Genomic DNA, 23,904 nt, shown 5'->3' on the forward strand with positions numbered 1-23,904 from the left:
GCGGAGGTTGATATTTGGAAGAAACAATTTGTACTAGGCCAGAGTCTATACAACCCTTAAGCCTTATCTGATCTGGGGACACAAATGTACCTGCTAAACAAGTGGTACATGCAGGCGTCTACCGGTGGAGACTTCTGCATTGGTGTCAGAATTAGAGACGAACATTGGTTCCGTGGCGATGATGTTATGTATGTTGACTTTGCAGAATTTCATCAACTATGCCACCTGACCTCTCTGGACAATGTTATGATTAGCTGCTATTGCCTGTAAGTAATAATTCTTTCGATCTATTATTAAACTCATCATATGTGTGTATATGCATATAAATTATCCTAACAAGTACTATATATATGTAGATTTACAATGACAGAGCTCAGAAAGGAAGGCTGCAATGAAATTGGTTTTGTTGATCCCCATATAATATTTAAAGACCCAATTACTCCAAAGACTAATTGGAAGTCTAAGTCAGAGAGTAACCTCATGAACTTCTTAGTGAACCAACGCCACAAGAAGGATATACTCTTTCCCTATAACTTCAAGTGAGTGTTAATAATGTCGATCATCCTTAATGGCTCATATGTTGATTCTAGTTAATTAATGAGTGTTATGCGTTATATCCTATAAACACATGCAGCAATCACTGGATATTGATAGACATCGATCTGGTGAAAAGTCACTTGATAATCTATGACTCGATGAGAAAACCACAACAAGACTACCAAGATATGATAGATATTATCCAGAGGTAATTTCGGGATCTCTAGCAACTATATATACACACAAACATGATGATTAACTATATCTGATGACGTGGCAAATTTTTTATTGGGCAGTGTTTGGAAAACCTTTATTGAGAAGCAACACATGGAAAAAATGCAAAGCGCCACTGAATGTAATCCCTTTGAAAGTAAGTCCCCTGAATCGCATCATCACCAGATTGGATGACAAATTTTTTTCTCGTAAAGTGGTGTCTGAGGCAGGAACAGGGGAACAACTACTGTGGTTACTATGTTTGCAAGTTTATCAAGGTGGTCTCCCAAAGAACTCCTACAGAGAGACTCAAAGTACGTTAAAAATACACTATATATTCATTTAATTATTATTATTGATTGTGTTACTATGTCTTTATATATATATGTACATATATTAATTTATTTTCCTTTAATTTAAACCTGTAGACTCGATGGTTGGAGGAAAAGGTCATACGGCAAGACCAAATCAAAGCAATTCAAGAGTCTATAGCCGGATTTTTTAATGAGCAGGTCATCGATTCCAAGGGCGAGTTCTACTTCGACCCAACACTGCCATAGAAGCCAAGCTAGAGGATGAGAGGAAACTTGTTATATCACAACAACTGTAATACAATTTTTTTGTAATATATGCACATGAAATAATATAATGTAAAATACACATATGCATGCATGCATATATATATATATATATATATATATATATATATATATATATATATATATATATATATATATATATATATATATATATATATATATATATATTTCTATGCTTGAATTGTGTGATTTAATACGTTCATTGTGCTTGAACCGAAACATACTATACGCGCGTATAAATGTATAATTAGCAGCGTACAATACGACTTCGAAAACCTATTTTGAAAAGAAAAGAAAAAAGAAATAAAACATTTAGTCCCGGTTCGTATTACCAACCGGGACTAAAGGTCCCGGCCATTGTGGCATGTCAGGAGACACCTTTAGTCCCGGTTGGTAATACGAACCGGGACTAAAGGTCCTCCTTTAGTCCCGGTTCCTGACCCGGGACCTAAAGAACCCTCTTTAATCTCGAATGCTTGCTCCTGGATGGGGAACCGGGACTAGAGGAGGTTCCCCACCGAGAGTAAAGCTCTGTTCTCTACCAGTGCGCTGCAATGGTCACCGTCTAATTTCTTGCTGCTGCATCTGTGTCCCTTTATATGTGAGCTGATGTCCTCGGAGCCAAGAACTCCTCAGCTAGCAGCAACAGTGACCGTCCACGTCCATTGTTGTGGATAACTACCACCCCGGTAAGCCTTCCTCTCAATTCTCGCTCATTAAACAAATCACTGATCTGATGCTGTTGATTTCATTTGTACATCAGAAGGATCTCAGATGGAGATGTACGGGACTTGACACTATGCTGCTTTGCAAGTGCGATGCCTTGACTACGTGGCAATAGGTTAATCTTCTTTGTCTAAAGATCTTTATATGTTGCTGTAAAATTACTATTCACTGACCCACATGGTGCACACCATTTTTCTAAGTTGATTGGTATCTCTACACGAGAAAGGATGGTCTACCTTAGTGGATTACTGTTATCTTCTCTTCATGACTATGTTAAAGTCCAGAAAAAGTGTTTAACTAGGATAGTTCTAACACTATGAGTTCTTACATAACTGGCACGAAAAATTAGTTCAATATTCAGCAACTTGTGGAGTTTTCACTTGAGAAATGAAATCCACCCAAGCATAATATATATTTCAATCCATAATTTATTTGAACAGTTTTGTTTTTTTCATCCAATAACCATCTAAAGATACTTCTCAAATTTTCGCAGCAAAACGCGGGGAATTCACCTTAGCAAGCAATCCACCTTAGCATCCCACTATCAAATGCATTTAACTGTCGTCATTAGTATACCACGGCATCCACTAACATTAATTTATATAGTTTATTCCATCAAATAAATAATTTAGTCTAATTTATTCGTAATTTTTTGCAGCAACGCGCGGCTACGCTTCTAGTATTTTACTATGCAGATGATTTATTTACAAACACTATATTTAGGGGTGTTTGGTTTTTTAGTCGCTCCTAAAATTTATGTCACATCGAATGTTTAGATACTAATAAGGAGCATTAAATATAGATTAATTACAAAACTAATTACATAGATGGAGGCTAATTTGCGAGACGAATTTTTTAAGCCTAATTAATCCGTCATTAACATATGTTTACTGTAGCACCATGTTGTCAAATCATAACTTAAAAAAATCGTCTCGTAAATTAGTCATAAGTTATGCAATTAGTTTCGTAATTAATCTATATTTAATATTCTATACATGTGTCTAAGAGCCTGTTTGGCATGGCTCCAGAGCCGAACTCCACCCCAGAGTCAGGTGGAGCTAGCCAAACACCCCAACTCCAAAAAATATTGGAGCAGCCCAACTCCATGGAGTTTTTGGAGCCCCAGTACAAATTTGTGGAGCACCTCTTCTCCTGCTCCAAAACCGGCCAAAACAGAGGTAGACATGGAGTTGGGGTGAAATTACCCGCAATTGCCACTGGTTACACAAGTGAATCGTTATTTTTTCTATTCTCCTTGCCCCGACCCCTTCCCCTTCACGCGAGCGCCCACTCCCCCGACCCGACGCCCTTCACGCGAGCGCCCACTCGCCGCCGTCCGCTTCCTGGGGACGAGCAGGTCGGGCGGCGCCGCCCCCCCTCTCTCCGCCTCTCTCCCCCGTCCCCTCCCTCCGCCTCTCTTCCCTGCCCCCTCCCTCCATCCCCCACCGGCGGCCGGCGAAGGAGAAGACAAGGAGAAGGTCATCCTCAACCCTAACCCTAGAGAAGGGGAAGAAGGGCACCTCTCCACCCACCGGTGGCCGGTGAAGGAGAACAAGGGCGACGTGAAGGCACCCCCGACGCTCCCCCAACCTTGCAAGGTATCCCCATCCACATCCCCATCCCCATCCCCATCTCTATGCTGTGTGTTTTTTTAAGAACAGTGAGTTCATGGTTTTGGAGAACATGATGTGTAGAATTGTCCTATGCTAGGTCATGTTCTGAATTGTTGTGTTGAGTTGGTATAGATGCTGGAAATTGTTTGGAACGTAGAGAACCTTCGGATCCTTTGTGGTTTGATGGCTGAGCAAGTCGAGAAAGGAAACCAACCAAATACTTTCTTGAATTCAGTGGGCTATGCTGAGGTTGAGAAAGGATTCAAAGATCGGACGGGTATTGTATTGACCAAGAACCAAATCAAGAACAAGTGGGACAAACTGAAGGAAGATTTCAAGGCATGGAAAAAGTTAACAATGGGGCAAACAGGAATTGGTTGGAATAATGGCACTATTAATATGGATGATGAATGGTGGAACAAAGCTAAAGCTGTAAGTGCTTGTTTTATGAATATCACCTACTTCTTAAATTAATTGATGGTGGAAGAAAGCTAGAGCTATAAGTATTTGTTCTAATATGTGTTGCTATTTTGCATATTTTCAGTCTATTCCAGGCTGTGGGAAATTTAAGAAGCAGCCACTTCAAAATGAAGAAGAGTTAGCAATTTGTTTCCAAGGCATTGTGAATGTTGGTTCTGATCATTGGAACCCTTGTGGTAACACTCCTACAGTGGCTGTGGATGATGTTGTTCGTGTGGATGATGAAGTTGCTGGACTAGGTGCGACACAAGAAGAGGATTTAGATGAGATTACCCCTTCCCCTAGTAGTGGCAAGAGACCGGCAAGGCCTTTCCATGTTACAGGCAAGAAGCCTAAGACAGCCAATGCAATCCTCATTCAAGAAGCATGCACTAGTATGGCTAGTTCAGCAAGTGCATATGCTGCCAAGAAAGAAGGAAAATTCACTATTGAAGAAGTGATGAAGGCAGTAATTGAATGTGGTGCTGCGTATGGATCCGATGAACACTACATTGCCACTTCATTGTTTGTCAAGAGGGAGCAAAGGGAGATGTTCATGACCTTACCTACTAATGAAATTAAGAAGAATTGGCTCACTAGAAAATATAATGACAGGCTTGCAAAGTAGGAGTGCTTGTCTCATGTATCCTTTGCTACCTTGATGTGTCGTTTGCTACATTGCTTTGTTTTAAGGCTTGTAATAATTTAGATTATTCCATGTTTGACAATTATTTTTAAGGCTTGTCGTATGAATGAACTCAGATTGTATTATTCCATTTTTTTTCCTTGTTTCACAATTATTTGTCCATCAGCTTGTCACATGGTTGACCTTATTTTTTCTATAATTTGACCTAGGGTTCACAGATGTCTTCAAGTGAAAGTGGTGACAGTAGTGATGATGACGATCAATTTTTTCTCTCATTCAAGGTGGTGCAAATCTTGCTAAGGCTTATGTGAGCCTTTATATGGACAAGGCACCACCAAGGATATCACAGCTGAGTGGAATGGGATGGGTGACTGAGACCCTAAACACTCCAGGAGAATGCCACAGAATGTTTTGGATGAATGAGCGCATCTTTCTGGATCTTCATGATAAGTTGACTACTCGTTATGGTTTGCAACCATCCAAGTTCATAAATACTTATGAATCACTAGCAATATTTTTATTTATATGTGGTGGCTGTGAGACAAATAGAAAAGGGCAAAATAGGTTCAAGCATTCTGGTGAAACCATTAGTAAGAAATTTCATGAAGTTCTTGATTGTGTGATTGCAATGGCTAAGGATTACATAAGACTAATTGATCCCAATTTTTGGTCAGTTCACAAGAGAATTAGAAATGACAAAAGAGCATGGCCACATTTCAAGGATTGCATAGGAGCACTAGATGGAACTCATATTCTAGTGTCTCTTTCACCTGAGGAACAAGTTAGATACATTGGAAAGTCAAGAGTTCCTACTCAAAATGTGCTTGCCATTTGTGATTTTGATATGCGTTTCACATATGTGTCTGCGGGGCAACCGGGGGCTTATCATGACACAAGTGTACTGTACCATGCAATGGAAGTGGATAAGCAGGCCTTCTCGCATCCTCCTGAAGGTAAAAAAATAACTTACATTTTGCATGGTCAATTATAACTCGAATTCTTATGCTATTTTTTCATATCCGCAGACAAGTACTATGCTGTGGACGCGGGCTATCCTAATCGTCCAGGTTACTTATCTCCATACAAGGGTGAAAGATATCATTTACCAGAGTGACATCGAGGTATGGAACCAAATACTCCAACAGAAAAGTTCAATCGGATTCATTCATCTGTTCGTAATGTGATTGAACGTTCATTTGGACTATTAAAGATGAAATGGCCAATTCTTTATAAGATGCCCCATTTTTCCATGCTAACACAAAAGAAGGTTGTAGCTGCATGCATGGTCGTCCACAATTTCATACGTGAGCATGTTAGTGGGGATGTGGACTTTGCTAGATTTGATCGAGATCCGAACTTTGTGCCAACTATTCCGGAAAGGTACAACAAGTATGCTATGTCTCGCCATGCCTCTGATACGTCTACTAATGAAGCAAGCTTTGTGACCATAGACATATTTCGTGATAGTTTGGCTACATCCATCGCATTAGCTTGGAATTAATATAATCATGTTCTTAAACTTTGTATCTTGGATTATTTGGTTGGACGTGTATGTCGGATTATTTGATTTCATGGATTATTCGGATTATCTAAGAAATATTTGGATTATCTAAGAATTATTATTTCAGATTATCTTATATGTTGTTGGAATTTATTTTATACCTTGATTTGTGCTAGTAGTAGTACGAGTACGAGATGTCCTTGTGCAAACGAATAAGCTGATGGGATCGGTACGTTGTGCAAGGGCAAAATGGGCTAACAACACTGTCTAAACACAACTCTAGAGCTCAGAGTACCAATTTAGCCAAACACCCCTTCCAGACAGCTCCAACTCCACTCAAAGTCAGCTCCAACTGAATTTCTAGAATGGAGTTGCTCTATGTGGAGTTGGAGCCATGCCAAACAGACCAAAGTATTCAATGTGATACGAATTTTAGAAAGTACCGGAAACCAAGCCCTCCCTAAAAGAAATGAAAGTGTTCTCCCAGCACTCAACCTCGAGGCACTCGCTCACGAGTCACGCCCAACGGCCACACCACCGCCCTCTCCGCGTTAGCCCCAGCACCCACTGCGCCGCCGCGCCGAAAGCACGAAACCACCCCCACGCCGGCCACCTTGCGCTCGGAGTAGTTGTCGACGTCCTCCTGCCCCCGCACCCTCTGCTGATACTGGGTTGGCGCGGGGACGGCGAGCCCATCCGGACGCGGCAAGCAGCATTGATCGATTCCTTCCGTTGGTACTAGGTGGTAAGGAACCCTACCTTGCCTCCGTGCTTCCGGATGAATTTTGCGAGAAGTTCCTCGTTTTCTGCGGTTTGTTTTAGCTTCTCCGAGAAACCAAATCCGAAGCTTTCTTTAGTCCATCAGTTAGTAGTGGATTTGTTTGCCGCGTAGTAGAGTGCTGGTCTGATCATCCATCCTTGGGTCTGATCCTGTTTGATTGGCGCTTCTCCCTCATCAGCGCGCGCAGGATCGATCGGTCTAGATTCGTGTCATAGGTCTGAGAACTCTTGGTGCGGGTAAAGTTTACTTTGCGAAAATGTTTGTGATTCCACCAAACCCCCCATGCAGCACGGCAAAAACCCGCCCCTATTAATTACAGTTCGTTTCGAGCTGTACATGTTTTCTAAGAATTGCGGTTCCTTGGAATATTGTTGGATTGTTCCTCTTTGTGTGGGGGACTATGGAAGGGAACAGCAAAGGCAAGGGCAATTGTGTGCACATCTGTGGACTATGGTGTTTTAACTTTTAAAGGTTTTCCATGCAGTTTTTCTTGCAAGTAAAATTGGAACCAGATATATCCAGTTATTGATCGCTTGTGTTCCTTTATCTTGTTTGAACTTGGTAGTTCTCGAGATAAAGATCTACGCTTAACAGACCTGGAGAATTTCACAACAGCACACAGCACTTGCAGTCACTCACTCATCTTCTATGGATCTCTTAGTTCTTGTTGGGTGGTTTAGCTTCATGTGGTCGCCAATTATTTGTGTCAAATATAAACCTTTGTTATGTGTGGTTGGTGCTCCATGGTTAGCCTAGGCTTACCCGTTGGTAGTGTGTAACTTGTTCCTTGCTTTCTCCTCTTATTGAAAAATGTTCTAAGGCATGTTCGTATCACCCCTTGTTGAAAACCTTGTCAGAAACTGTAAACTGTTTTATCAATGAAATATAAGGTTGTGCCTCCCTGTGGCACTTGCTAAGAGGAAGAAAAAAGAACTCTGGACATGATAGGCTTATCGCCCCTTGTTGTTTTATATATTAATTATATTTTTTTTGCAATTCTTTCTTGTAATATCTGCAGAAGCCAAAGAAGCATGTGCTATTCTTCTTGTTTTTAGTGTAATTATTGATTTTCTTATCGTTTTCATTGTCAATCTTCATGTTATCAAGGAATTCAGTGGATTTTGGAATGGTGAAGGCACAGAGTAAAGAGTGTGCAACCTTTGGTGGTGCAGTTTTTCTGTGCAACCATCTGACCAGGAAGGAGTGCTTTGACAAGAAAATTTTTGGCCTCCCTCGTTTCTGTGCTGATTTTGTAGAGAAAGTTAAAGCTGGCACAACTTTATTCTTATATGATGTTGATCAGTGTAAGCTTCATGGTGTTTTCGAAGCAACTTCAGATGGGGCTGTGAACATTATTCCTGATGCATATGTCACATCAGGAAAGGGGTATCCTTCTCAGGCATGAATACTTTTGAGATTTACTAAATACTAAGTACTGTCTTATAGGTCATCTACTCCAGTGCTACCATGTAAATTTACTAGGAGTCATGAATTATGATAACCCACTTGAAACACCTCCTTCCTATATTTTATGTTTCCCAACTAATTTTGTAGTTTTCCCATGATACAGTATTCCTGATAATTCTCATACCGCTCTTCCTGAGATATTATGTCATAATAATTCTATTCGTGTTCTGATTCACTGAATCCAGATGCGTTTTAAGAGGATTTGGTTTTGCAAGCCTTTGATGCTTAGTGAACTTCAAGATGCTGTTCAGAACTACTCTGTTAAAAACAAGTTTAGTTATGGTTTGTCACACCAACAGGTCTGCTCCACAATTTTCTGGTGTTCTGTCAATATGCTTAGCTATTTTTTTTATGGAGGAAAAACCTTGCTTTTAAAGAAAGCAATATGCTTAGCTACTGACCTCAGGGTGCTTCTGTTATACAGGTTGCAAAGCTTCTCCATTTGTTTTCTTCACAGAACAGGTTGCAGCTTCCTCAGAATCCAAGATTACAAGATGATCTCCCAGGGGACCTTGAGACTTCTTCTCTGGCTAAAGTAACTGATGTGCAGTCCAGCCCAAACAGCAGTTCATGTGGTTCATTCAGAAGCACCTGTCAAACATGTTCCTCCACCACTCTTGGGGAGCATACAGCATCACTGGGTGAAAAATTAACTGATCCCGTGGCATTAGTGCACAGAGGCATACAATCAGACATCTCTGATGTGGCTAAGTCCAAGAGATCAAAATCTCCGCTGCAATCTGGAGCAGATATGGCCTCTGCCACCATACCTGGCAACCAAGAAGCAATGCATGACCAATCTACTGATGACTATATACCTCTTCCCCAGGAGGAAGATACTTTTGAAGGTGTTGATGATCTATTTGCGTTGCTAAAAGATGAGAACCACTCTTCTGAATCTAAGGGTAGCAGTGACTCTGAGAACCATACTACTTTCCACCAAGTTTGTATTAGGAAAGAAGATGAATGCTATCCACCCATCTTAGATTCCAAACTCCGTGCTGACAGTGAAGGGCGAACAAGCGTGTTTTCTCGGTTAGTGAGAAAGAATGAAATCTACAACCATAGAAAAAGGTTCAAGACCAAAGCATTTCCACCAAGGAGTGCTGAGTTTAGCAATGCCCTTTCCCAGAGGAAAAAACAACGGAAGGCACAGCATAACAGGCCATTTCCATGTCGTAATGATGGAATGCCGGATATGCCTTCAGCTGATGGGCTGAACAGAGCTCCAGCATCTAATCGTTCATTTGTCTGGAGAAGATCCACCAAGTCTTCTGTGGGAGAGCAGAGTGGAATTCAGACAGGCCTGGTTCCATTTCCATGTGAGGATGGAAATAAACGGGATGTATCTAGCAAACAACCTGCCAGATACAACACTTGTAAAAAGTCATTTGTTCCTCAAGGTTGTCCAAAATTGATAGTCTCCTGTGACAAAGGATTAAATATGCCCACAGTATTTGCTGGAGTACCTGACTGCAATGCGGACAATGTTAAAGAAATGAGAACCCCTTTCTTGAATTGTAAGCAGCATGCTAAGGTGGTTTGCAGTGATGATGTTGAGGGAGAAGGAAGGAAGAAGAAGAAGAGGCAAGCAACAGCATCCTTCCATCAAGAGTATCCAAGTGACACTGCATTGATTCCTAAAGGCACCAAAACCATGGCTATGCTTGCAGTACCTGATGAAAACTTTAAAGAAAAGAGCATCACTTTGTCATCTAAGGACACACATACTCAGTTGGCTATACCCTATCTTGACGCCAAGGTGCTCCTGCAAGATGAACAACAGCAAAGCTTTCAAGACTGCTTTGAATACAGTGAAGATGTCACATGTGATTCATCATTGATTCTTGAAGGTTCTAAAACTATGGAGACGTTGGCTGAGCAGAGTTTTGGGGTTAGGAAAAGTTTATTGAGTGATGAAACTCAGAGTCACGTGGCTGCTGATTATTTGGGCACTGGAACATCTTTCCAACAGAAAGAAACACAGAGCATTAGGAGCTGCTATAGAGTGGTTAATGGTGATAAAATATTGCTCCTGGGAAAATCTGAAACCATGGATTTCTTGCCCGGCCATGATGAAGATTGTGAAAACAAGAAGATTTTGCCTTCCGATGAGAGTGATAGGCTTGCTACCTTTTGTCATCTGGAAACTGAAATGCCCTTGCTGCAGAAACAAACCCCAAATGTGCTGAGCTGTTCTGAAGTAGTTCATGATGATGAAGTGCTGATTCCAGAAATCCCTGAAGTAATGTCTCCTAAGTCCGATACAGACTGTGGAAATCAGGTTACGAGTTTGTGTTCTGGTTATAGGGAAGAGGTATGCCATGTTGTTAAAAACTATCATGAAGTAGTCCCTAGCGATGCTGCGTCAGATCGTGAAGGTTGTGGACCTCTTAACAACTTCCCACCACTGCATGGAGACAGTGCAAAAAAGAATTTCTTATTTGATAAAACTTCAGAACATGTGTCTACAGGTCACCAAGATACCATTATGCTCCCTCATGACGAACCTTACCACAGCTGTTGCGGTGATACTTCGACTGTTCTGGAATGTACCACTGTGGACACAGGTAGTGGGGATGGAAGAAGTGAACACAAGAACTCTTGCGATGAGAAAGATGATGAAACTCTGTATTTGGTGACTGGTTCTAAAGACACTTTATCATGTGATGGAAGTCGCAGTTGTGCACCTACTAATGATCAGGTATGCAGCAAAGTCATGCTGCTTAAAGAGGAGGGACAATACCAAAATCTCCAAAGCAACTCCAATTCAGTGGACTCCTTTGCAGTCTCATCTGAAGGCTGTGGAAGCAAGAGTGGGATATCTGTTCCTCAGGTAGCTGATCTTCTCGGAACAAACGCAGAGTCCAGGACAAGTTTCGTCAATGACTTTTCAAGTGAATCTGCCGAGACTTTCAGCGCTTCTGCTTTGGGCGGTGAAGAAGCTGACCGCAACGTCAACAGGTCGGAAGCCTACGCAGAGCCACCCATACTTCAGCATGATCCTGGGGAATCAATGAAACAGCTGTGATGCTGTGACCATCACTCTGGATGCACAACCTGGGAGGACACTATCCACCAGTGTGTCTGAAATTACACCTTGAGCTGCCCTTGTTTGGGTTTAGTGTTGCTACCATGCCTCTCGTTTGTTGTTAGGGTAAATTTCTACGGTAAGTTGTAAGAACGGAGTGGTCGTGAACCTTGTGTTGTAGTTGTATGTTACTATTTGGGACCTGTGTTTGCAGTACAGACGAGTTATCCCGTAATTGCTACATGTGTGTCAGATAGGGAGAGAAAGGACTCTTGCTTCTGCGTGATTGTTGTTCTTCTGCTTGGAATGTGCTTATAAGATAATCCTGGTTCCTGATGGGAGGGATAGCGGTGTGCTATCCGTGATCTTATGCCTTGTATATGCTCTGCTGTCGATTGGCAGCCCACGCCGGCTGTTCGTGGTCGTGGTTGCCATGCATGACAAGGCCATGTGCGCCGCGGCAACGTGGGTGGCGGATTCAACTGACAGCCGCAAAAGCCACGTGGCGTGGGTGGTAGGCTGTGTTTGGAGAGGGAGCAGTGAGGGCTCGATCGTGGGCGATAGGGGCCGGTGTCGGTGACCGTGGCCTCGAGATGGAGGAGGCGAGTGCGTCGAACTCGAACCTCGCGGTGGAGGGCCAGGCGGCTGAGGCCGGGAAGAAGATGGAGGCAAGCGCGTCTGAGGGGATGAGATCCTGAAGAGGAAGAAGGCGGCGCAGGCGGCGTTGGATGTTGTGTTCGAGGTGAAGCCCACGGCCGGGATCGGGGAGAAGAGGAAGAGGAACAAGGTGGTGCAGGATCTCATCGACTCGACTGATGATGACAATGCCCTTGCTCTTAGGTACGCGAGTACGAGGGCCCTCATTGATCAGTACAAGGACTTGGGCTATGTGAACGACGAAATGGAGGTCATCGATGAAGAGGAAATGGTGGAGAAGTAGGGTAGGAAGCAAAGGAAAATATCCAAATTACAATGATCCTGTGTCCGTGTGTGTATAACAAGATTCAGCTACGCTAAAACGTTGGAGTAGTACCTATCAATCAAAAAAAAAACGTTGGAGTAGTATCGTTGTCCGTTTGCCATCTAGATCATAGTGCTTCAAATCCGCGATTTTACCATAAGATTTTACTCCTTTACAATCTTATTAGTTAGTAGAGCCTATGTTTCTATGATCTTTCAGCCTGTTCGGCTGGCTGGGCTGGATCATAGATTATTTACTTGCTAGCTGGTTTGGTGTGAGAGAAAAATATTATTTCAGCTTATAATCCACGATCTACGATCGTTTACGGCTTGCCGAACAGGCTGTTTATGTTTATGATCTTATCCAAAGTCCTCCAATTCGATTTAAGATATACGATTTTGACAACCTTGCGGTAGATGGCAGAGCTCTGTCCTTCGCTGTTGCTCCGCATTTCGCGCTCTCGGCCTTGTGTAGCAAGCTGTGGCCACAGCATTTTTATTAGCTGTGTTTGACTTTGACCATTCGTCAGTTCAGATATTTGCCGTCCGTACCCATTGAAGCAACGAGATTGTTAGTGACGAGATTCCTGGAAGACGCAAATCTTCCAGACCCAGCAAATCATAACCCACAGTCTTCACACATCAGGTGCAAACCAACCAATCTGTATAAACTTGAAAACTATCGATCATGACCACTAGATGCTAATCCAATGAATAGGATGAGAGAGCTTAAGCGCAAAAAAAAGGCCGACGGGTGAGGGACTTAAGCGCAAAAAAATTTCACCTCTCACCCTATCCATTGAATCAGCATCTAGTGGTTCTGATGGATAGTTTCCAAATTTACACAGGTTAGTTGGTTTGCACCTGATACGTGACCCCCAACCAAACCCTACATCGACTGTCTTTCATAGTTTCATATGCCTATCCCAAACCAACCCTTTATCGACTGTCTGGTCATTCCTATTTATGTTATACCGTCATCTGTAAGGTTATATAGAAAAAACTCAACCGCTCAAGGCATGGAAAGAGGCAAGGAGCAACCGCAAAATTTTTAAAAAAGAAAAATTCAATCGCTAAGGCATGGAAAGAGGCAAATGAGCAACCGCGAATTTTGGCCAGGCTGCCCAGGTTTGGCAGGGCTCGCGTCGGCACAAATTCAAACACGCCTTATATGTTTCTCAACGCGGCCGGGACGAATCAGCTTTCTTTGAAGGGCACCGCACTGGCGCACTTATGTCTGTTGAGTCACCCAAGGTTTTCTCTGCAAGGTAAGCGCAATGCACAACTATATACAAGTAACAAGTGGTAGTTCGAAAGCCTTAACATTATGCCATAATCGATGATCCAAAGATGGAGCAGAATTCTTTCCGTCCAACCTCTGATCAGGCATGAATGTAAATGTGACTGAGAAAAATAAATTCTGCAACATTGCACTTGCACATTGATTTTCTAAGGAAGGAGATGGACACACTGATAGATAGATATATACTAACATGCTGCTGGAGTGCTGGGAAGATATTTTCATGGCAGCTCCATGTGTATGTCATCTTGTCAAATTCAAGAATATTACATTAGCATAGCCATAATATAGTCGTAACTGAATACATGTACAGACACAAGAATAGCCACAAATAAACACAAATCCAAGCACCGAATTCTCGTAGATGTACAAGGCCATAGCCCAACCCACAAGAAGCAGTTTATGTGAAGTTTACATCTTTAATTGAGTTTTCACAATCACATCATAATCTGTAGCTTTCCTCTACACAAAAAAACAATTGCAATGGTATTGCGATAGCTGCTGCTCCCGGGGACAGGGACATACACAAACATGCACACCAAAAGGCACAATGCGCAGATCATGCCTTACCTTATGCAAGTTGGTAGGGTGAAACCATGGCACATGAACACAAGAACGACATATATTATTACCAGGAGGAGAAGTATCAATGCGGCCCTGCACAAACAGAGATAGAATATGATTATTGCGGGCGAAAAGCTCAAACAGCAGTGGAGGAAACATCATAGCATCATACCAAGAGCCTAAGACTTGCACACCAATGATTATGGCATCCAGCTTTCACATATAATAATTATTCAAAACTGTAAAGGTTACTGCTTGGCACGACAAGAAAGGAGAAATAGTTCCCATGCTTGAATGTCATGGAGTACATGGTTACATGCATCCCACACTAAAAGTTAAGGAGATTATTTTTCAACAAAATTGCATATTGAGTTGGGTATTAAGAAGCAAAATTAAGAATCCATGGAAAGTGAAAAAAGTCAGTACGACATTCGCAAAAAAAAGAAAAAAGTCAGTACGAAGTTCATGAACCAGAAGCAAAATTAAGAATTCGTGAGGAAAAAAGGAAGGAGAGATCAATATGCAAGAAAAAATATGATAGCGACGTGTTTTAAATTAAGTCAAGAAATCAGAATATCCCATACGTGAGTTTGACATTTCTCCACCAAGTAGTGTTTCTGAACCGCCGAGCTTGTCTTTTGAATCGAACTGTATTTCCTTGCATATTTGCAGTCTTGTCAACCAGCAGTTCCAAACGATCACCTCTTTCAAGGACCTTATCAATGTTATCAATCATAACACTACGGACCTGAGAGAAAATAATGAATAGGTAAATCCTTTTGTATTGTGAGACTCTTTCATGGCAATGTGCAAGACGAGTGTTTTTTTTTATGGTTTGGTTTAAACAAGTATATGGAAAGAAGCAGTTCCACAAAGGTTTCAAGCATTTCATTCAAGAGCATTTCCAGTTCTAGTTTATAGGCTCAGAGATCACAGCATACATTCAATGTTGGTTTTCAGAATATATATGTTCTTCAATATAGGATAGTCTTCATATATGAAACAACTGAAATAATGGGCGCATTACCTGATTGATTCCACCTCTCATGCGGTTTATTCTATCCGCATTAGGGTCATTTGAATAGTAGTCCATTTGTTGGCTCAGGACCCTTGAGAATTCATCATTCATTGCATATGCAAGAGCTGTCAGCGCAGCCCGACCATATGTCTTGACAAATCTCCCATGAATATCTTCCAAAAATGCAAAGGGAATACGTCCTATGGCAAAAGGAAAAAAAAACACTGATAAGCTCATGGCTAAGCATTTCGCAACAGAGACATATCTGTGGACAATGACGATACAGAACTCCTGACATAGATTCTAGTTGATGATGTGAGGATGTGGCTAGTAGTACAAAACAGTCACCGTATGCGATTGTACTGCAAAGCTTACAGCCAGCAGGACAAGATGATACTCAGAAACAACTAGACCAATTCTGCTCTTGATTTTACCAACAAAGAAGTACAGTTTAGCTCAAACCTACTAAGAACCAGCAGACAGTGCTATAGGTTGAGAATTAGTAGACAGATTGTTATTTATGCAGCAATGAGCAAGTTTGATCCCGAAGTCAACAGCTACAAAACCGGAGCTACCAACCCATAACTGCAGAAACGAGCTCAACCTAATGCTCCCAGCCCATCAACCCTTAGACGCCATTTGGCAGGCTACACTGAAATCCAATTGCAACTCGTCAGTTTGTCCTGATCTACCAATCCCCTAAGGTCAGCGGGCAGCCTGGTGCTAGTCACAGACCAGATGGACGCGTGACGACAAAACCCCGAATTATTGTCCCGAAGGCCCGGATCTCCGCTATTCCGCCGGCCTATGGCGCCGGACCACGTAATGAACCGCGGAGGCATCCTAATCGAGCTCGGAACCCCGTGCGAGTGCGATCGTACCGGGAAGGGGTGGGGAGAGGACGGGACGGGCAGGAGCTGCAGGCGCTTACTTCCGGCGGCGTCGTCGGCCATGCAGAGCGCGGTGATGCCGTCGGTGCGCTTGGCGTGGAAGACGTAGCGGTCCTGCGTGTAGGAGACGTGGCTGTCAGCGCCGCCGTCGGGGAGGCGCTCGAGGACCTGGCGCGCGATGGCGCCCGCGTTGGTGGCCGCCGCGCTGTGCTCCGCCAGCACCACCGTGCCGCGCGCCACCAGCGCGTACAGGATCGCCATCTCCCTCCCCTGTTCCCTCCGATCCGGGTCCCCCTCCTCCTTCCTCTGCTCCCCCGGTGGCGTCCTCTGCCGTGTGGACTCGGGGGAGGGAGAAAACTTCAGAAAAGGGCGGACAGGTTGGGCTCGGCTGGGCCGAGATGGAGACGGAGGACACGCCGAGCTGGCTGCCTGCCTATTGGGTGCGGAGTGGGGACGGGACGGGAGGCTTGTGGGGCCTGGCCGGCGCGTGCGTGTACAGCTGAGCAGAGCTGTTGTGTATTGGTTGGCCGGCCGGTTGGGCTAGCTCTGTGACGACGCGGGCGGCCGTTGCTTCCAGAACGGAGTCGGAGTCCGGCTCGGGCTCACGTCGTTTCACGGTTGGATCCCATCCTGGGCTCCCGACTCCCGGTTTGTCCTTCGGACCGACCGTTTTTGCCGTTGGAGCAGCACGTCGACGTCCGTTGCCACGCTACTGATCACCCCATGAGGCTTCCGAGCCGGAGAGGCAGCCTACATGTGCCGTGGGCCCGTGGCATCTCGGAGGTATGTATGCTGCTCAGATTGTTGCTACCGTCCGTTGAATTCCTTTTGCAACAACCAACAGGACCTCAAACTCAAAAAGCAAACATTTTGAAAGAAAGGAGCAAGGCTAACCACAGTGGTGTGCATGGTATTACTGTGTGCTACTATGGCAAGGAGTCATTTGGATTTTCATGCCAAAAAAAAAAACTGAGGAGGAGGAGCCGATGGAGCCACGATTTCTAGCTCCACCGGCCCCAACTCCATCATACTACAATGTTCTATAGTGCGTGGAGAAGAGAGCAGCCGGGAGCTATACTAAATGGCCCCTAAACAGAAAAGGATGTATTAAGACTATATCAAATCATGTTAATTGAGGTGATTTGATTTAGGAATGAAACCTCAGTGAGACATCCGAGCGATTCCCTAAATTTGAATGTGGGGTGAGCGAGTTTGCTCAGCTACGATTTCACCCGTCCCACCTGTGGGCTTTAAGGTCCCTTTATTCCAAATGGATTTTAAGAATCTAGATAAAAAAAATATGATATGTTTATATTACATTTATGTTGAAATCTACTAGAATATAGTATGTTTGGATAGGATTTTAGGATTTTTGAGATTTTTTCCATCCAAATTCTAAATGGTTGTATGCTGCTAGGCTAGTGGACTGTGTTCATTTAATCATTTGTTGAGATGTTTAGCCTGAATAATAGGTAACGACAATGTTTATTGTTCATATGAACATCGTCGGTGAGCTATCGAAGCAAAATAAATAAATAAATAAATAAATAACTTACTTCCTCCGTCCAGAAATAACAGATGTATTTGATCATACGAAAAGTCATACAAATAAGATTTTGACCTATTCTCTTAAAATAGGTAGTCAATTGCTAAAAAAAACCAATATCATCTTTGAACATAAATCAATTGTTGCAAGTTTCATACCCTAAACTTGCACACAATTTAACCAATTGTTGGTCAAACTTTGTAAAATTTGATTTCTCCTCTAGTTAAATACATAAATCTCCTAATTTATTTTGAGGCACACAGAGATAACAATGACTTAGCTATATATATGGAGCGTAGCTAGTACACCCCGTCCGAGAATAAGTGCATTTCTAGCATTCAAATTTTGTCCTACATTTAAGACACATATGCAGAGGTGTTGGACCACCCAGTTTTAGTAGGCAATGCAATTATTACATGCTGCAACACCTTTTGATAGGGATACAAATATAACCTCGCTATTAGCATTGGCATTTCTAAACAATTGTAGAAGTGCATTTGTTTTAGAGGGAGGGGGAGTATATGTATATAGGAGCGAGCCTGCCGAAATTCCACCAAATAGGACCTCCATCAACTTGGAATCATCAATGAACAGTCCATGATTCATCCCCTCCGGGCTAGAAGTCTAGAACATCTCGATGAACTAGAAAACATCAAAGGCAGAGCAGGCTTTACAACACATGTAGGATCCAATATTCCGAAGAAGGTCGCAAAATGTGATTAAAACCAAAATCAGGCATGTACGTACGACAGAGCAGGCTTTACAAACATGTAGTAAGGGCAGTCTCAATGCTAAAAAGCTATATATATACGGCCTGTTCGCTGGTTGGTTTGTGCTGGCTGGTGTTGATTTGTTGTGAGAGAAAAACACTATTGGCTGGCTGGTTTGGGCTAGCGAAAAGGGTGATAGTTTCTATACTAATTAATTTTTATAGACACTACGTATAAAAACCATGGTCCTAATAAATAGTTTCTACAAAATAATTTTTTATCTAATCACATATATTCTCTCCCTATTCTATGTCAATCACATCTCTTGACATATCTTCATGTCTGGGTTTTTGTGTAGACATAGTTTCTAACTTAGACCTGGTTTTTTATGATTTTTACTCTCTCTTTAATAAATATCTTGCCACATCAGCAAAATAGACAGTATAATTAATGTACATAGAAACTATGATAATTTCTGCATTGAGAGCTGAGATTAGCCCGATGGATTTAGATACATAAAGTCCATCTAACCAAGCGCGCATGATCCTGAGGTTAGTCACGCCAAAAAAAAAAAACCCACCCAGCATCGATCCGACGCCAGTCACGCAACGCGCTACTTACCTCCGCCGCCGTCCGCCGGCACGACGAGCTGCTCCGGGTCGAGGTGCGGGTACCGGCGCAGCACGGCACGTTTCATATCCTCCATACCCTTCTCGTACCCGGGCAGCGCGTGCTCGGCGAACCGGAGCACCTGCTCCGTGCAGCCCCGGAACTCGCGCACCGCAGCCTCCGCGGCGCTCCTCAGCTCCTCCGCGGCCGCCTTCTTCGCGCCGGCGAGCTCGGCCTTGGCCTGGGACAGCTCCTGCCGCAGCGCGTCCGCCTCGCGTTCCCTCGCCGCGAGCTTCTCCTCGAGCTCCAGCGCGTAGCCCAGCGAGAACGACGCGTAGTTCGCGGCCTGCGCGCGCGTCGCCCACGACCACGACAAGAGAGCGGGTTAGAATGACACATGCACGAAACGAGTCGCAATGGACTAAAGCGAAAAGAAAAACCTGTAGCGCTGTCATGTAGCTCGAGGCGATGACGTCGGAGGGCTTCGCCGCTGAGAACGTCTGCTCTAGCGCCGGCGTGACGATGCTCTGCAGCATCAGCCGTGCGCTCTCCCAGTCGGAGGTGCCGTCAGGCTCACGGGTAACCTTCGATGACTTGTGGGTGGAGAAACCCGGCGGGAAAGGTGACGCGCCAGACAGCGAGCCTTGGGCATGACCATGTGGCGTGCTCGGCTCAGGGCGCGACGGACCCTGCTTCGCGGCGTCCTCCGTCACCTTCCTCTTCTTCCCGGACAGCGGCGTATTGCTGTCAGGCTCACTCTTCACCGTAACTACCGACGCCTGCGCGGCCTTTGCCGCCCGCTGATTCTTCATCATGTCGTAGACGCAAGGGTCCATTCCTGTCATGCATCCACATCAATACCCCCTTAGGGCTTTTTTTTTTTTTTTTTTGGAGAAAGGGGGAGCAAAACTCAGGGTAAAAAAACCCTCCACTAATAACAAAGATGATGATTAAAATAATATCCTGATGAATTACCCATGCAGAAGAAGTCCGGAATCTCGAAAGAATTCGAGTTTCCAAACGAGGCCTTACTTTACATTGTTACAAACCACGTAATGGGAGATTGAGAGTTCGGGCGTGCTCGAGTAATAATACCTTTGGCACTAGCACTGCTAGTAGTACGAGTCGTCCTCGTCGGCGGCGGCTGCTTCGCTAATGAACCGGTGATCTTTGCTGCAGCCGATGAACCGGTGATCTTTGCAGCCGCAAGATTGCTCTTGGAAAGATACGTCTTGGGCCATGTTTAGTTCCCCAGATTTCCTGAATTTGGCACTATGCAAAAAGAAGATTCTTCGTCACATCAAACTTGCGGTACATGCATGGAGTATTAAATGTTGATGAAATTTAAAACTAATTGCACAGTTTGGTTGTACTTTGCGAGACGAACGTTTTGAGCTTAATTAGTCAACGATTGGACAATTATTACCAAATAAAAACAAAACGCTACAGTATTTGAACAGTGCTGCCGAATCCGGCCTCCAACTAAAGACGGCCTTGATATCGACCGCCGCGCCGTGAACAATTGCCTCCAGGCCCATGGGAATAGGAAGCCGTTCCTCCCCTGGCCGCACGATGAAATCCTGGGATACGTGGCTTACATCACGACGGGTCTGCACGCTGCGTCGGTGAAGTCGGTCGAAAATCGTGAAACCTCCATTAAAACTGAATTTATTATATTTTTATAGTAATATATTTCACTACTACACAAACTTTACTAGAGGCGGGCGTTTTCGGTTTCCCGCGGCGGGCAAAACCGTCCGCCGCGGCCTAGAGGCCACGGTAAATCGTGGCTTCACCGCGGCGGGCGGCTTTGCCCGCCGCGGTTAATGTTTTTAAAAAACAAAAAAACCCAGGAGCCCGCCAGCGAGCCCATTCTCAGCCCACCGGCGAACCCGTTTCGAACCCCATAGTCCGAAACCCTAGCGCCGCCGGGATCCGATGCGAGCTCGCCTTGAGCTCCACCTCGCCGGATCCACCGTCGACAGGCCCACCAGCCGCTGGGAGAGGGGCGCCAGATGTGGATTCACGCCGTGGAGCCACCGGTGGCCGGATCGACGCTGTGGAGCCGCTGGTGGCCGGATCGACGTTGTGGAGCCGCCGGGTCCGGATCCACCCTCGCCGGGGCCGGATACGCCCTCGTCGGGGCAGATCCGCCGCCGTGGCCGTCGCTGGAGGCGGATCGAGACGACGCCGCGCCGCTGTAGCCTGGTGGAGGACGGGCCGCCGCGACAACCTCCGCCCGCGCGAGCCGCCTCAACGCGCCGTCCTCCCTCCGTGCGAGCCACGCCACGGCGCCGCCCTCCACCCGCGCGAGCAGCGCCACCGCGCCGCCCTCCCTCCGCGCGAGCCACGCCACGGCACCGCCCTTTGCCCGCGCGAGCAGCGCCACCGCGCCGCCCTCCGCCCGCGCGAGCCGCGCCACCACGACCGAGAAGAGCGCCGCCGCCGGGAGAGATAGAGGATGGGGAGTGTAGGGGTAGGGGTCGAGGGAGAGGGACTCGTCTCTCAGGATGCAGCGCGTGGGAAGGGAGTACGGCCGCGTCTGAGAAGAGTGAGAGGGAGGGCGAGGGGGTGAGAGGAGTGAAAGGGAACCCTAAGTGCTGGCTTATATATGAAGACAACTATCGGGCCGGCGCTGGGCCATTTGGGCCTTGCCTTTTTCCGTGGTGGGCCTTTTAGTGTGCCCGCCACGGTAAATCGATTTACCATGGCGGACACGTTAAGATGTCCGCTGCGGTAAATGGGGATTTACCGCAGCGGGCAAATAAGGTTGCCCGGTGCAGTAAATCATTTACCGCAGCGGGCGTCTCAGTGGCCGCCGGCCACCGAATTACCGTGGCGGGCAAAAACAGTGCCCGCCACGGAGGCCAATTATGCAAAGCTGCGCAAGTTCATTTCTGTAGTAGTGTTTAGAGGTATATAATATTAATATTTTTGATATAAATTTACTAAACTTAAAATTGTTGGCTCTTCTGAATGCTGAGAGGCATAATTATTTTAGGACAGAGCGAGGAATAAAAGTTTTCTTATAGTAAGTATAATAATGAACTGTAAGTAGGTTGAATACTGAGGTGGAGCAGAAAGGAAAGTAGAGAGAATAACGTTTGGACATAAGAACAAAAAAACATGTGAAAGAGCAAGTGAATCATGTAATAATTATAAAGATGTAATTATTATATGAATAGATTGAGAGGTGCCGTAAGGATTTATACAGTCAGCGGTACGATGTATTATTAGCCTTGCGTAAAAATAATATGACTGATGAACTGATTTGATTTGTCACTGGCAGGATTGCAGAGCCCGAGAAGGCTGCCATTGAGTGCGTCGATGAAAAAAAAACTTACGAAGAGTGTAGTCGCACGCTCACCAAAAAAATTATACTAGTCAAACAAGCTTTAAATTTAATCAAATTTATATAAATAATGTTAACAACTATGTCTCTAAATATGTTCGGTAATTAATTTAATAATATTTTTTATTGTAAGTAATAATATTTTTACTATTTAGGGGTGTTTGACACTGTTCAGCTCCTATTTTTCTAGATCCGCTCCCGCTCCAGTGTTGCTAAACACCCTCCACCTCCAGGAACTCCGCTTCACATAAAAGGTAGAGCTAAAAGCTAACTCCACGTTTTTTCTGGAGCATCTCAAGAGGTTCTCCAGTTTTTGAAGTTTTATACTCCAACGTGGAGCTATGAAAAATTACCCGAGTTGCCACTTATTAATCAACCCATTCATTAGATCATTTTATTTTTCTCTACCTTCCGTGAGGAGTTGTGCTGCTACTCTATTCGCTTGTTTTGGTTCCAGTTGTTTTTCTGGAGAATACAACTACAGTTTTTCCTCAACGACAAGCAACAGCAGGCCGACAATTGTAGCTTGATCAAGTGCTCGTTGTTTTTTTATTAGTACTCTTGTTGTTCATCTTTACTGCAGAGCAGTTATTGCGGCTAGACCATTTTATTTTTCTCTGTTAATGTTATATAATTTGTTTTCTATTTTTGTCAGAAAATATCAAGTGCAATTTGAATTAGGGACATAATAGACTATTTGCATTGGAGTTGGAGCAGAGCTCTGTGCCAAACAGTTCCACCTGCTCCACAAACTCCTCGGTGGAGTTGCTCCATGGTGGAGTTTGTGGAGCAGAGCTAAAAAAAACAGGAGCGGAGCAATGCCAAACACATAAAGTATAAATCATTCACTCGAAAAGTAAGAATTGCTAATTTCTCTAAACAAAAAGGCAAGAAAAATCATATGGCTTGGACTTTAACCCTAAAGCGGCTTCAACTTTCTTTTTTTTAGTTCTGGCTTCATCGTTCTCTTGTGTGTTTGTTCGATAGTACTTTTAATCAAATGGATAAAAAAATCTCAACAAAAAGTGCTATGAAAGGAACCTACAGTGAAGATGGTCATCGAACGTTAAGGGATGTTTGGGACTGCTCCACAAACTCTATCATCGAGTAGCTTCACAAAAGACTAGAGTTTGTGGAGCACCTCTCTAGATGCTTTCACAACTCGATCATTTTTCCTCGAACAGAGTGCGTAGAGCTAAAACCGTTTGGCTAACAAACGTAGAAACGTAGAGCGGAGCAGGCTCAAACTAAAAGTGCAATCAAGCCCTAATTATGGGTTTTGGTGATAATGACCACGCAATTAGAGAACTAATGAGATTTATCAAGATGACAAGCAGAGAATTCATGTTCGAGGATGCTACACGAAATGGAGGAGCCCCTAA

General features: G+C 44.3%; 4 protein-coding genes and 1 pseudogene across 4 annotated transcripts; 3 read left to right on the forward strand and 2 right to left on the reverse strand.

The window, feature by feature from the left end:
• Nucleotides 1-3,820: 3,820 nt before the first annotated feature.
• LOC136525162 (L10-interacting MYB domain-containing protein-like) lies at nt 3,821-4,823 on the forward strand. Its single transcript, XM_066518160.1, has 2 exons — nt 3,821-4,120; nt 4,233-4,823. Exons 1-2 carry the CDS (start codon nt 3,821-3,823, stop codon nt 4,773-4,775), a joined length of 843 nt encoding a protein of 280 aa, XP_066374257.1. The 3' UTR covers nt 4,776-4,823.
• A 188-nt stretch (nt 4,824-5,011) lies between these two features.
• LOC136525633 (uncharacterized) lies at nt 5,012-6,294 on the forward strand (annotated as a pseudogene).
• A 1,877-nt stretch (nt 6,295-8,171) lies between these two features.
• On the forward strand, nt 8,172-11,849 carry LOC136529374 (uncharacterized). The gene is made up of 3 exons (XM_066522450.1): nt 8,172-8,474; nt 8,728-8,841; nt 8,967-11,849. Exons 1-3 carry the CDS (start codon nt 8,172-8,174, stop codon nt 11,571-11,573), a joined length of 3,024 nt encoding a protein of 1,007 aa, XP_066378547.1. The 3' UTR covers nt 11,574-11,849.
• A 2,148-nt stretch (nt 11,850-13,997) lies between these two features.
• Nucleotides 13,998-16,691, reverse strand: LOC136527886 (vesicle-associated membrane protein 711-like). The gene is made up of 4 exons (XM_066520743.1): nt 16,347-16,691; nt 15,425-15,615; nt 14,982-15,145; nt 13,998-14,490 (listed from the first exon to the last, which is right to left on the reverse strand). Exons 1-4 carry the CDS (start codon nt 16,564-16,566, stop codon nt 14,400-14,402), a joined length of 666 nt encoding a protein of 221 aa, XP_066376840.1. The 5' UTR covers nt 16,567-16,691; the 3' UTR covers nt 13,998-14,399.
• A 2,483-nt stretch (nt 16,692-19,174) lies between these two features.
• On the reverse strand, nt 19,175-20,708 carry LOC136525634 (uncharacterized). The gene is made up of 4 exons (XM_066518560.1): nt 20,664-20,708; nt 20,266-20,401; nt 19,611-20,008; nt 19,175-19,516 (listed from the first exon to the last, which is right to left on the reverse strand). The coding sequence occupies exons 1-4, from the start codon at nt 20,706-20,708 to the stop codon at nt 19,175-19,177; spliced, it is 921 nt and encodes a 306-aa protein (XP_066374657.1).
• Nucleotides 20,709-23,904: the final 3,196 nt, after the last annotated feature.

Source organism: Miscanthus floridulus, chromosome 19, assembly GCF_019320115.1.
Source record: "Miscanthus floridulus cultivar M001 chromosome 19, ASM1932011v1, whole genome shotgun sequence".
NCBI lineage: Eukaryota > Viridiplantae > Streptophyta > Magnoliopsida > Poales > Poaceae > Miscanthus > Miscanthus floridulus.